General features: G+C 42.0%; 1 protein-coding gene across 3 annotated transcripts in view; it reads left to right on the plus strand.

Moving 5' to 3' along the window:
* Window positions 1-1,071: 1,071 nt before the first annotated feature.
* DCBLD2 (discoidin, CUB and LCCL domain containing 2) overlaps window positions 1,072-13,943 on the plus strand; it is a 69,305-nt gene continuing 56,433 nt past the window's right edge. For 2 of the 3 annotated variants that reach the window (XM_050987639.1, XM_050987637.1), the window contains exon 1: window positions 1,073-1,321. In XM_050987639.1, the coding sequence (XP_050843596.1) occupies window positions 1,210-1,321 (112 nt within the window). In that variant the 5' untranslated portion in view covers window positions 1,073-1,209. Of the gene's footprint in view, window positions 1,322-13,943 lie in introns of all 3 variants that reach the window. The other variant, XM_050987638.1, reaches the window with a different exon arrangement.

Below are 13,943 nucleotides of genomic sequence, written 5' to 3' on the forward strand. Positions count from 1 at the left end.
TCCTTGACTTTGCTTTCATTCCCATGTCATTAAAAGGTTTCAAAAGGGGAAAAATATGAAATGTTCTAAAATGCTCATGTTTATCATTCCCTAATTATATGAGAAGCCACCTTCTAGTAGCTGTGGCACAAGTTTGGGCCAAACAAAAAACTTGTAAAAAATTCTTCTGTCTTTAGTCTGAGCATCCGTATCTATTCTGGAATCCTCTGAGATTTGGCACAAGTGGTATGGATGATATGCTCAAGGAAGGAAAGGTCATGCCCTCCATGTTTCTTTGCCAACAGGCTATAACAGTCCTTATACAAAGCCCTAAATAAGCTATAGGCATTGAATTGGACATAGTTCAGTTTTCAGCATCTTAATAAGGAATAGTGATGTTAAAACAATTACTAAACATAATCGAAATACTTTTTCAAGTAACTCTGTGGATTGGGTAAGACTGGCTCCTGAGCCGGTTTTCCTGCCATTTTGGTGGGGCCAGCACTGGACACTCCTGGCCAGGAACCAGTATCTGTGATGTAGAGCTGTTTGGGAGGAGAACATTTTCTTCCTAATGACAAGTTTTAGAGTGCAACTGCTGGAAAGCTCTCCAGTCACACATGGTGCATGTTCAAAAGCTGGGGGACAATGGCTAATGCTGCAATGGCTTGGGACCTCATTGCCAAGCCCTCCCAGGTCTAGATCTGAATTCACATTTGCGTGTGGACCACTATGCCACCAGATTATCCTTTCTATTAACAACAGCAATACTCCTGTTTCCAAGGGCTTTTGTATGAGTTTTTCCCAAAATTTTGTCTTAATCTCTACTATGAGAGGGGAGAAAAGCTCAAAAAAGTGAAATATTCGTAGCCAGCTCGCAGAGGAGGTCGGAAGCGGAACTGAGTCTCCGCTGGGTCCCGGGGACTCAGTCTGGGACCCTGAGCTCCGCGCAGGCGGCCCAGCTCGGGGCTGGAGCGGAGGAGGCCCCACGCTCGGCGGGGCCGTGCCGTCGCTGCCGTCGCCGGGGGCTCCGCGGCGCCTGGGGACCGCCGTGCGGGGCGGAGAGGGCGGCAGGAAGCGGGACGGCCCCGCGCGCCCCCGGAAGAGGTTGGGCGGCCGCGAGGGACGGGTGGATTGGCGGGGGCGCAGCGCTCAGACGCGGCCCAGCGCGGCCGCCCCGCAGCCCGCGATGCCCCGGGACCACCGGGCGCGCCTGCCACGCCGCGGGGCATGGTGAGCCCGGGGCAGCCGCTCCCCGCAGGGACCCGGCGGGCGGCCTCGCTGCTCCGCCCTAACCTCCTCCTTCTCCTGCTGCTGCTGCGGGGCACCGAGGCGCAGAAAGGTGGGTGCGAGAGCGGCGGTGTCCGAGCCCCTCAGCTCCGGTGGCCGGGGAAGGGAAACCAACCCCCCGGGGCTTTGCTGCTGGGAGGGGGCGCTCCTCGGCATATGGCCCTTCACGCCGAATCTGTCCCCGGCCTGGCCCTCAAAGGGCGAGAGAAGAGCCCTGTTTAAAAAAAAAAAAACCAAAAACAACAAAACCAAAGACTAAACAAACATTTTTTTCCTACCTGTTCCCGTCCTCCTACGGGGAGCTGGCAGCAGGAGGGCTTCACCCGGGCGGGGCGCGACGACGGCTCGGCGGGGAGCCGGGGCTGTGGGGGCAGCTCGGGGCACTGGGGCAGGGCAGGGGTTGTGGGAGGTTCGGCGTGCCCGGCCCGCGGGTGATCCCCTCTGCAGGCTGTGAAGTGTTCGGTGTGAGCCAGGAGGCGGATTAAGGGGACATTCTGTTTGCTGTAAAAATAAACTTACACTCGCCCGAGAGTATGCAAAGTGTATATAGGGCTGAGTCCGGAACGTGTGACAGAGTAGTAGGCGTTGTTGGGTTTTGATGTTTTGGTTTGGTTTTGGGTTTTTTTTTTTTTTTTTTTTTTTTTTGTGGGGGTTTTGTGGGGTTTTTTTATGGGTTTTTTGGGAATTTTTTGTTTGGGGGGAGTTGTGGTTTTTTGATTTGGTTTGGGGTTTTTTTGTTTAGAGAAATCGACGAGATTTCTCCTCCTCGGTTGGAATTAATGAGCAGGCTTTAGCACTTGGAAAATTACAAGGCGCAATTTGGTCACTTCATGGCAGAAGATCAGAGGATACCACTGTGACTGTCACTTCGATCATGTGCTTGGGACAAAGTGGTGGGAGTGAGTGTTTTAACAGCATCTTGAAACACACTTCGGCGTTTGGGAAGATTAATTTTGTGCTTTTCAATTACACTTGCTTCTTGCACTGCTTTTGTATCGGTTCAGAAGGATCTCCTCAGAAACTGTTTTAAGTTGTCACATAACTTTTTCTTTCTATCTCAGAGATGGAAATATGGTTGAATTTCAGAAATGCTGCATTTAGATGCATAAAGGAAATAGGAACTATATGCACTTTACTGTTTATGCATCTAAATTAAACATTTAATTAAAATTAATTAATTGAATGGGAGAAGCTCAGTGTTGCAGCCATAGAGCAAGGTTGTTGTGTGGGCCTTTTCCTATTATTTCCAGCTAATTGCTTTTATGTTCCTATACACCTCCAAAACAAATGCTAATAAGCATTTGACACAGCTGGGTTTGTTTTCTTGTAATTTATAATGGAGCTGGGGAAGACCATTTTTTTTTTGAGAGGAATTGAGCTGTTTTAATAACCTGTCTTTTGAAGGTAGCTGCTGGATGAGACAGTCAGCAGCAAAGTGTTAGTTCATGCTGTAGGAGCATCATGCTTGTGCTGACCTGACACTTGTGTGACCTTTTGGTGAGCAGACTGAGTTTGTTATTGTAGAAGAAGACTGAAATAACTGTGGGGGTAGGGGAGAGTTATAATTTATGTGCAGATGATTGAGTCAAACTGGTTCACTGAGTAGTCAGGGGTGTGTTGTAGGTGGTGGGACCATGCAGCAAGAAGAGGAGCTTGCAAGGACAGCAGGCTTTTAGGTATGTGTCAGACTTCATCTTTCTGTACTTAGGGTAACTGCTAAAGAGCTTCTACCCAGAATTTCAATTTGCAGTGGTAATGCCTAAAGTTAGCTCTGAAGTTTCACTTTCGAGCAGGAGGGGAACCTTTCTATTGACAAGCTTCATTTTATTTGCTAACAAAAGCAGAGCTTGTTGTAAGATAGGGGACTCTGGTATTGTTGAATACATACTTCAAAGGAGAAACTGCTAGAGCTTCTAAAAACAGTTCTGCTAGTGAGGGACTGTTTCCTTGCCAAAATATTTTCATTTATCTTATTCTAGAGAAGGTTGGGAGCTGATGTCTTGTATCTCTAAATGCTGGCATAATTCCAATTTGGGTAAGGAATCCCATATAGAAATGAAGCTGCTGTCTAGTTCTTGAAGGTCTGCACAAAGTTACTACTCAATTAGGGCATTAAATATGTGATCAGGCTTCTAAGAGAATATCTTGATTGACAATGAAAGTAACCAAGTCTTGGGGAATTCCACAATTAAAGTTGCTTTTAAGCTCTTTTATAAAAGTACAGTGAGTGATACTATATAGGAACCTAGCCTCATTCATTACCTAAGAGAGGTTGATCCTCTAAGTAATTGTTCATTTTCTTTTCCACTGTTCAGCAGCTCTAAGCCTCACATTAAACATGTTATTTAAATCTTTTTCTGAAGATAGTGTTTTCATTTCTCACGTGCTTTTCTGTAGAACACCTTACTGGTATGAACTGATTTAAAAATTGCATTATTTTGGTCCACGTGAAGCTTGTTTTTAGTGTTGGGTCAAATCGTGCTCCTCTCCTTCCAGACAGCAGTGAACTGAAAAATGAAAAAGTGCAGGTATTGCTGTGGTGAATATATTTTTCACAGTAGCCCGCTGTATTATCTTGTAGGATTCAAGTGAATTTTTTTTCAGTCTATCATATTTAAAATGATTCTGCATATGTAATTCAGAATTCCTTGTTTAAGGACTTGAACTTAAGTGTGTTGCTGTCTTCGAAAATGGAGCATTTTGTATTAGCCCTAACACCTTCAGAAGTGCCTTGTGCTGCATTTCATAATCTTGTGCCTTGGGGATTGTTTAGCTGATGGCTGTGAAAGTAAGCTCTTGAGATTTTTGAAACACTTGTATAGTGAGTGATTCTAGATCCTAGTTGCAAGGACATTGATATTCGAAAAGTACTTAGAGTATTTTTTTTGTTTTTCTTGTAATTAAGTAGGTGTGAATGAAAGGAAGTCAGCAGCGAAGCTTGCTGCTCTTTGTGGATTGCATTTTGAGACACAGTGTTCTTAGCAGATGTTTAGGTATTGCCATAAATTTGGTATGGTCTGTTCATTAACTTTTTTTTTCATTTAGAAAAACACAGAGGAGGAATGGTTGCTTAGCTTTCATCAAAGTAGAAGTTGAATAATGAGTCACTAATTCTGAAGGTATGAAGCTTGTAGGGTCTGTAGAGTAAAAACTTTGTTACCACACAAACTAGTTTGGTAGCCATCTGTTGGGATTCCTAGTGGATACCAATGTACCTGTAAAACTGGGAAAAAGTGCCTTAAGTTAAAAGGAACCTTTTATTCTGAAGCTGATTCCCCAGTGACTCGAAGCAGATTTATTTGCAGGGTTTTTTTTAAAAAAATTGGCATTGGATGCTTGTTTTTGAATGAGATTCCCATATTTTGTTCTAAACAAATAGCAGCCCATCAGGATGCTGTTATATCCTCAAGCCTTGTTGAAGAAAGTGCAAAGAACTGATTCACCACTGTAGCTTAAAAATGTTTGCTGCAGTGTAGCAGAGAAAAATAATTTCTGAATGTCTGGCGCTGAGTTGTAGTCATCTGAAAAATTAAGTGGAAGAACTAATGTCCCTGTGCACACTGAGCTCGTGAAATGATTTTCCAGGGCCTTGTGTTCAGGGACTCAGCCACAGTATTTGTGGATCATTTGTGTTTTCCTTGTTTCTCATAGGTTCCTTGGTGTGCTCTCCTCTCCACAGCATTCCTGGTCTCACCTCTGCCTGTCCCTCCCACAGGGAGTAAGCAGTGGTGGCTCTGGCTGTGGCTAGTCCAGAACTTGGCAGGTGCTGATCTGTCAGCCTTGTTTGGGGAGAAGGAATCAGGCAAAGAGAAGACAGCTCTAGCTACATATCCAGCAGCTGAGCAAGATGGAGGGAGACTGCAGCTTCTCCCTCAGGGTCCTGGAAGAGATGATCTCCTGCAATGCCAGGGTCTGACAAGGGTTCCAGCTGCTGAAGTAACCCACCGCAGGTGTGTCTTTTTCTGCTGCAGAGAGCTCTAGGCATGTGAATACAAAGCACTGCCGCAAAGCTGTCTGTCACATGAGGGATTGCCATGTGCTGCCTTGCACACAACTGCCTGTTTCTATTCTTGCTAAATTAGATTGGGTGGTGTCTCATTGCTCTTTGTATCTGTTGTCCTTGGCTGGGCTCAACTGGAAGAAAGGGAGTCACAGCCGAACCCAAAAGGAATTATTTTGATTAAAAAGACTCTTAAGATCTTTTCATAAGAGATTTATTGTCTCTCAAATTAATATCAGATTAAGTGTTTTATGAGGAGGAGGGCAGTGCTCTAATGAACTGTTTTGCTTTTTTAATGGGACAGTTTTACTTAAGAGTGCAAAATGTTTTGAAGATGCAGTTGTACAGCTTGAGGATTTAGGGATTGGTTGCATTTAGGCAGGACTGCTGAGCCAAATCCCTTTCATCCCTGTGTTGAGAAGCATGGGAGAATTTTTCAAGACCAGGGCTCAAAGTTACAGTAGTCTTTTTCAGGTTTTCTGATGCTCTTTTTAAATTCCCAGCATTGCACCTTGAAAATGGATTTAGAGAGGAGGAACAGCGCTGTAAAGAATTTTGTGGAGGAATGCTGTTCCTGAAGGGAAGTGAGCTGGTACTGGAAGTATAGACCTAACAAGAGTGGATATTCTTTGCTTTTGAAAACAAGAATCTCAGCAACGTTATTTTTTCCCCTCCAGTTAATGAGCCTTATTTGAAGTGGGTGTGGGAATCTGGTGGGCAAAACGTACACCCATGTGTTCTGCAGAGCATTATTTCTGGGAGGATGCCTCCCAGTACTGGCTTCGTTTTGCCCAGTTCATCTAGGAGCCTGTTGAGGTCGTGCTAACCTCATCAGCTCCTGTAAAGAATGCAGGAATCAGCCTTTTGTGTAAATATCCTTTGTAGCTCTCATGCGCATGAGAGCAGTTTGGATATAAGCAGTACAGTGCTAGTTGGTTTTATATATATAACTATATGTCCGTGGCTATAAAAATCAAGCGTCTGAGGTGGTGTTAAAAAAGCAGTGTAAATATTCTTTCAGAAGCTTGTATGCTGTTACTGTATGCATCTCAAGCCAGTGACCTTCTAGCATATTAGTACAATCTTTGGGAAAATTATTTTCCTGCTACTGTATGGAGATGTTCAGCTTTCAAGGTTTTCAGGAGTGTTTTCTTACGTTATTAATATAAGAGAAAAATAAATGTCTTGTTTCTCTGCAATTCTGCCAGCCTGCTTTATGCTGTGGGAAATGATCCATTAGGTTTTTAATGCGATCAATGCTGCTCTGAGTAGTTGAAGTCATCAGCTGGTTAAGGGCTTCCTTGAATGCATCAGCTTTCATAGGTCAGATAGTCAGCAGTTCAAATGGAATCCTTGTTGGAATTGCTGCTCTGCATATTGTGAAACGTTTCTATATTGGTTATTTTATTCATATTCTGAAAGGCTTTTAAAAAAGCTGTGGATTGTCTTCCTCTCTTTTATAACTTCACTCTGTGCTTTGGGAAAACCTGTAATTTGTCTTGTAGTCAAAGTATTTCCTCCCCTCCTGCTTTTTCTGGCTGAGTTGATGTTAGATTAATTTATCTAAATTAAATATTACAGAACATTCAGCATCCTTTTATTTAAAACAGTGCAGTTGAAACCATTGTCCAAGCATAGAGTCTGAATTTGTTACTAAACTGAAGTTCGGGGAGGTGGAGAGGGAGAGAGAGAGTAATACTGATGTAGAAGGCCATGTGGTAACTTGTATTAAAATAGAATTTTCCATCCTGAGTATTTTAATACAGAATGGTGGGTTGTTATCTATGAAGTTTATTAATGCAATAATGAAATGTAAAATTTTGCTAAACTGCATCCTTTGCCGTCCATTGCTGGAGGCAGACAGCTGGAGTTGTGCTATTTATAGTCTGTTTGAGCTTGTTGCTTTATAACTGAACACTTTGTTATTTGAAACAAAAAATATACCTGAAATGTATATTGAAAATTGCTTCTGGTTAATGCATTTTTTGTCTAGTGGATGAAGAAAATAATCAAAAACATGAACAGGTATGTTTACCTTGAACAGGTAAAAAGTGTTTAACCTGTGCTTTCTTTTCTAGTGTGTAACTTGTGGTGTTTCCCTGCAGGACCACTTAGTTTCATTTGGTGAAGATTTGAAAGAGTATAACATTTCTCTCTGGCTGCTAACTGTGCAAAAATGAAATTAAAGCAGATAGTTTGTACTTGTTTAGCTATCTCACTATTTCAATCAATTGGATCATGGAATTGTCAGTCATTTGGTACTGCTTATGGCATTTGCATGCTTCCTGTTGGCATTTCTTCAGAATCTCTGTGTTTGGAGTTGTCACTTCTGTTTGGGTTATATGCTTTTTTCTCTGCCAATATCAAAATAAAAATAATTTTCAGTTAGCAGAGTTAGCAGTCTGTAAGGTTTGGACCAGCACAGCTGGTGGATCCTCAAGGTCAGTGATTAGCTGTCTCTTTGATTTTGGTGAATTTAGTTGCATCCTGAAAATCAAGCATATAAGTGTTTATCTTTGCAGTAAGTGACAACTTATACCTCTGAATGTTTTGTTGCAAGTTTGCGGTGAGACTGATTTGAGGTGACCTCTCTAGCTGTAAAACAACTGGAATATATTTTTAGTAGCAATGTGAAATGCAAGTCCATGAACCATTAGAAGTGCAAGGATTCTTAGCAGCCTTTGGCAGTTGCTTCTAAAAAAGTACATTCTTTAGAAGAAATGGATTGCTGGAAGCAGAAAATGTGTAAATGAGGGCTGACTATGTACATGTCAGGCATGCTTGTTTTTAGTGTTTGCTGACGTGAGGAGGATGCATTGGCCTGGTCACTAGTCTCTGTACAAGAGATGTTGTGCATTGTGACTCAGGTAATCATTATTTTCCTACAGTTAATTGACTGCTGATATTAATATATATATATACTCTGTTATATACTCTATCTTTGGATAGATAGATAGATAGATAGATAGATAGATAGATAGATAGATAGATAGATAGACAGACAGACAGATAGATAGATAGATGCTCTGTTCTCAGTACCTTACTGAAAATGCTAACTTCTGTCCTATGAGTATCCAACGCCTCTTGTTTTTGAGTGGTGTCACAGTTAGGAGGTCCCAGTTCTGCACCATGGCTGTGATGGTTGTGTGTCACCGACATGTTTTATGAAAAATCCTTTCCTTAGGATTTTTCCCCTCCTGAGAAACTGAGAGGCCTCAGGAACAAACTGTAAACAATTCTTATCTGCTGCTGTGGAATGCAACAGGGGGAATCTGTGATTGGCCTCATCAGGCTGTTTCCAATTACGGGCCAATCACAGTTCACCTGTCCGGCCAGTCTCGGTCTGAGAGAAGACCTTTGTTATTCATTCCTTTTCTATTCTTAGCTTAGCCTGCTAGTGAAATCTTTTCCTCTATTCTTTTAGTACAGTTTTAATATATTATCTATCATATAATAATAAATCAAGCTTCTGATACATGGAGTCAACTTTCTCGTCTCTTCCCTCATCTTGGAACCCCTGTGAACAAGACCACAGTTGTGTACATTGCTATTACATTAGTAAATGTCGTGGAAGCCAAACCAAGGTGTTGAACTCAGTTGAGTCATTCCTGGCAATACCAGTTGGTGTGGTTTTAAGAATGTCTTAGAAACAGATGGGGTGGGGATGGGGGGTTGTTTTTGAAAATTTTATTTGTTTTCTTCTCCAGGTGTTTAAAGCATGATAGCTTTAAAAATAGTTAAAAAGTCTCTTTCAGTATGCCTTTGCTCAAGTCTGAAAACTTTATGGAGAGAAATTTAATGCAACTTCCTGAATTCCCCTTAGTTAGAATAGTGACTAGCCAACTCTGAATAGTCAAAGTGTACAAGAAACCATACTTTCAAGGGTCTTTCTGCGCTTCAGTACACTGTGAAACCATCACTGTGTAAAATGACTTATAAATTAGGATCACAGAGGCTCAAACTTGATACTTTTTTCTTTTTGAGAGTGTCTAGAGGTTTTTTATTTGTGTAGTTTTTCAGTACTTTTTTTTTCAATATTTCTCTGGTATTTTCTTTATGCCAGAGTTTCTCTTTCATTGACAAAACTATTACAGTGGTTTTGTTAATTGTAATAATAAAGAAAAAACCAAACATTTTTATTTTCTATGTGGGAATATTTGATTTTTTTAACATTTTCCATTGTTCAGTAAAAGTTTTAAATTAGTATATAATGTTTTAACATTCTTCATTATGTGAAAACTCAGTTCAACTAATAACAGGAGATTGCCTTATTAACCATATTCCATAGATCATTCATCATTTGTGAGCTGAAAAGTGGAAATAAAATCAATGGTCAGACCATCTATATGCTTTATTAAATACTCCCTTTCTCACTTCACTTTTTCACTAGTTAATCCCCCCTCTAAATCTTCCTCCTAGACGTTCAAGTTTTCTAAGTATACTTTTAGCTCTGGGAAGAGGTTTTGTTATCTAGAATTGGAATATTGTCCATCAGAATGACAATCCTTGCCAGCTACTCATTTTTGGATTGTGTTGTGGTCTGATGTCATAGTTTGTCTCAGGTATCCCAGTCCTTTCCCAGGTGCCAGTCACCTCTCCTTCCCCCCCACCCTGACCCCTGCTGAGTGCTGTCTGTCAATCCTGGCATTCCAGAAGGGCTTCAAGTGATTGGCAGAGTTCAAAAGATGCTCTGCATCCCTGGGAGCCATTGGCCTATCCAGGTGTCCCTTTCACCTTGGACCTGCCTGCCCTGCAGCTGGTTGGTGGGATCCCTACCCCTTCCCTCCCCTTCTCCCTGGGGTTAAAAGAGCCAGCAACCACTCTGTTCGGGAAGTTCTGTTAGAGCTGTAATGGGATTCAGAGGCATGTGGGCCGGAATAAAGCTCTGGATCGAAACGCTATAGCAGAACCCGACTCCTTCTCCTTCACCTCGCCTTAAAGCTTCACCAGCAGAGGTAAACCGGAGCTCCTGCATGTCTGGACTTGCTGCCCAGCTGCAGCATGCAGCTTAGCCAAAGGTTTCTCTGAGGGGAAAACACCACAGTTGCCTCCTTCTCATCAAGCAGCAGAGGCCCGCCAAGCCCAGACACGTCTCATCCAGCTATATTGGTAATTATTCCAATAGGATTGTCAATCTTGCTGGAATTTGATGGATTGTGCATGAGGTCACGTGGATTCTCTTTTAAATTTTTTTCCCCAAAATGCTTTTTCTGATAGAACCACTTCTTAAAAGCAACCCCTCTCATTTTCTTGTTTCTTTACTTTAATTATTGTCAGAGGTGATAGTTTGATGCATCTTTGTGAATACTGCTAATGGTGGAAAAGGGAACTTGAAAAGCTTGACATGGTTCTGAGAATGGTTGGTTGTGAGCAGATAATTCTTCTGTCATGGTTTCTAAACAGGAGAATGGTGTAAACGCTTCCCAGAGTGATGCTGTCAGTCATCACACTAATACTGTTTATTGTGACCTGGCATTTAATCAAGATTTGTATATAAATGTTCTATAAAATTATTCCAGATTTGCAAAAGGATAATTATTTTTCATCCCTGTGTATCCTTCTCTCCTCCTCTTCAGTGATCCATTTGTGATTTTCCAGATCACTTAGATTAGGCCATCATAAGACCTCAAATGTTGCTTAACTGTGAAGGGGAAATCTTTTCAGGTCTCTTAATTGCAAATTTTTGCAATTTGGAGTAGAAGGAGAACCTGTTTCAGTGCCCAGTTGCTGTTTTCGATGTTGAAGGATAACAATGAACTGTTTTAGCAGTTGTGCCACAGTTCTCTTTAGTTTTACCCCAATATAAAATTAAAAATGCAAAAATAGGATGTGTCAAGTATTGTAATTAGACTTGGCAAGACAAGCCACTTGTACAGCTACTTACATGTAAACATGGAGGTTTTTCTGGAGAGAAACCTCACAGGAATGAGGCAGGTGGAAGATGCCTCAGGATCTTGAGTGGAAAGATGAAGTAGTGGTGCAATTTTGCATGATTATTCCTCAGAGTGCAGAGCTTTAGCCTCTGAAAGGATAGTGCACTACAGAGCCGTAGCATGTGTGCTGAGTATGTTGTGCATGTATGATTGCCTTCAGGACCACACAGGGTTTTGCAGCTGGCAGCTGCTGCATCTTCAGCAGGACTGTAGCCAGTTAAAGCCCATATCTGGTTATTTTAACTTGGCTCCAGAGTGGTTAAGATATGAAGAAAAACATCTTGCCTTGTTCAGTATGGTGGAAAGAAGCCACTGGTGCTTAATTTTTCTTTTGCAAATCTATGAGTTTTGTGATAAACCAAGAACTCTTAAACCACACTATCTGTTAAATTCTATCTTTATGCAGTTGTGTAGAGGTGTCAAAGTACATCTCATTATCACAAGGGTAGAAAGAAGAATGCATTAAAGTGAATGCTTTTGAACACTTGTGTGCTAGGTCTAGTGATGACCAGTTTTTGTCTTTTTCCTAAGTATATTTGAAAATTTCAAATAACACATTTCTGTTACTTTATATCTTCATTTTTAAAGAGATGTTTTCAAGTTCTCCAGTCCTCCTACACAAGGCATCATTTCCTTCTTGCTACGAAGAAGGTACAGTAAAGCTGATGGACAAGCTTAAATTTCACAGATAGTTTTTACTGAGTTTTCACACATTGACTTCCTACGTGCTTTCACTATACTTTTTTTGATAAATTTGGCACTTAAAAATGGTGACTTAAACATTTAAATTTACTGTAATCTTCCTAGTTCATCATCTTGTTATTCAGTAATATATAATGCTTATTTTATTGGTTGTATTCATAGAGGATCAAAAGTGTGGCAACGTCTTTGTTTTAAGGGAATATCTACAGGGCAAAATTAGAAATTTTGCCTTTTAGAAAGGCCTTTTAGATCAGATTGTGTATTAAATTTTATGATGCTAGAATGAAGCCAAGTCATTCAAAATGGGGAAACTCCAAATAGTCCCTGTTGTAATTTTGAAATTAGATTAGAAAATGAATGTTAGAAATCAAGATGATGCTGTATGCCATCTACACTAGGAGAAGAAACTGCTAGTACACAGATGTGGATTGGGACTGTTTCATCAGTTGGATGACAACCTTTAAAGATGGTTAGAAATATATGTAAAGTCTCTCTTCTTGGTGCAGCTGTGGGGGACAAATAATGACAACTGTGTTCTGAGGTTTTCAGTGACAACTGTGTTTTCAGAATTTGTTTTGTTTTGTTTGTGTTTTTTTTTTTTTTTTTTTTTTTTTTGTTTTGTTTTGTTTTGGTTTTGTTCAGGTACCCAAACCAGGAGCTCTGGCATTGTGTATTTGTAGAATCGGTTATTCCTTTTGTAAATCAGTAATGGTTCGGTCCTTGTTTTCCCCCCACGTACTTCCCTCACAATGGTTTCTCCCTATTTCCTCCCTTTTGGAGCTTCCCCCCCCCACTCCCCTGCCTGTCATGGTAACCACCCCCCTTATCTGGAGAATTCTCCGTGTCAGTCATTCCTTAATTCAATGTACGATTTGCCCCTGGGGTTTTTCCCCTCCCCTCTGTGATCCTCAGTGGCTTAGCTGTAACCCACGCTCCTCCCTGGGTCCTCGTTTTTGGTAAGCTTTGTGTCTCCTCCTGTCACACCCACTCCCTTTATCAGTGTCCCCCTGAGACCCCGTTTTTGTCACCCATCCCTAGCACTGCCGGGAAGATTAAAAGATCATTGGTACCTATATCGGTGTCCACTCCTCCTTCCTTTGCTTCGGTACCTCGTAGCCAAGATCCCGCCTGCGCCACCCACGCGGCAGATGGTAACCACTACCCAGGGTTCCGGAGGGAATCCGCACAGCCCCTGTGGCTGCAGGAGAGAGGCTACAAGGAGCTTCCTCCCTGACAGATTCTGTTGATTCCATGGTACCAGAAACTCCTCCTCTGTGGCTCCTGCTGTCTTCTCCCTGTCCCTACCTTGCATCCTCTGCATTGCTCAGGCTCCCCTGGCTGGTGGGCCATGCCCATCCTTCACCCAGCAGAGGGAAGCTGGGATAGGAACCTGGGCTGAGAACTGGGCTGCAGCCCAACAGGGTTACAGTGAGCACTGGCAGTGGGTGGGGCAGGGAAGGGGCAGCTGCTTCTGAGAGGCAAGATGGTGCTGCCACCGTGGATCTGCAGGTTAGGCTGTGCAGTCTCATTTATGAACTGGAAAAGGAAGGAGGAAGTGTTGAGTATAGTGTTAATTTAGCATGTGAATTATTGGTATGATTTGACAACTTTTTTGCCTCTTAGTTGACGTATGTGAGGCTTGTGAAATTTCATGGGGTCCTAGAGTTTTAAAAAGTTCCAGGAGGTTTGAAGCTCATTCTGACCATGACCATTGCTTATTGTCATAGTGTTTTGCATGACTGTGTGTTATTTTTCATTTATTCACCATCTGTGTTTCTGTTGTGTAGCACTTAAACACTGTTGTGCTTCAGTGCTTTATTTTTAAGAACATGTTGGTGCAGATTGTAAAGTAAATGCTGTGTCTTGGGAAGCAGGCAAGCTGCTTCCACAAAGACAGCCAGCCACACAAAGACACAGAGCATGAGCTGTCGCTGTGAGTCAGCCTAGCCAGCAGATCAGAGGGGCTTCTGCATTATGTACCACTTAGCACACAGTCCTCTCACAGACTCCTCATGTAAATCACTTTTCGCCATGCCTAG

This window comes from Serinus canaria, unplaced genomic scaffold (genome assembly GCF_022539315.1).
Source record: "Serinus canaria isolate serCan28SL12 unplaced genomic scaffold, serCan2020 HiC_scaffold_33, whole genome shotgun sequence".
In the NCBI taxonomy this organism is placed as follows: Eukaryota; Metazoa; Chordata; class Aves; order Passeriformes; family Fringillidae; genus Serinus; species Serinus canaria.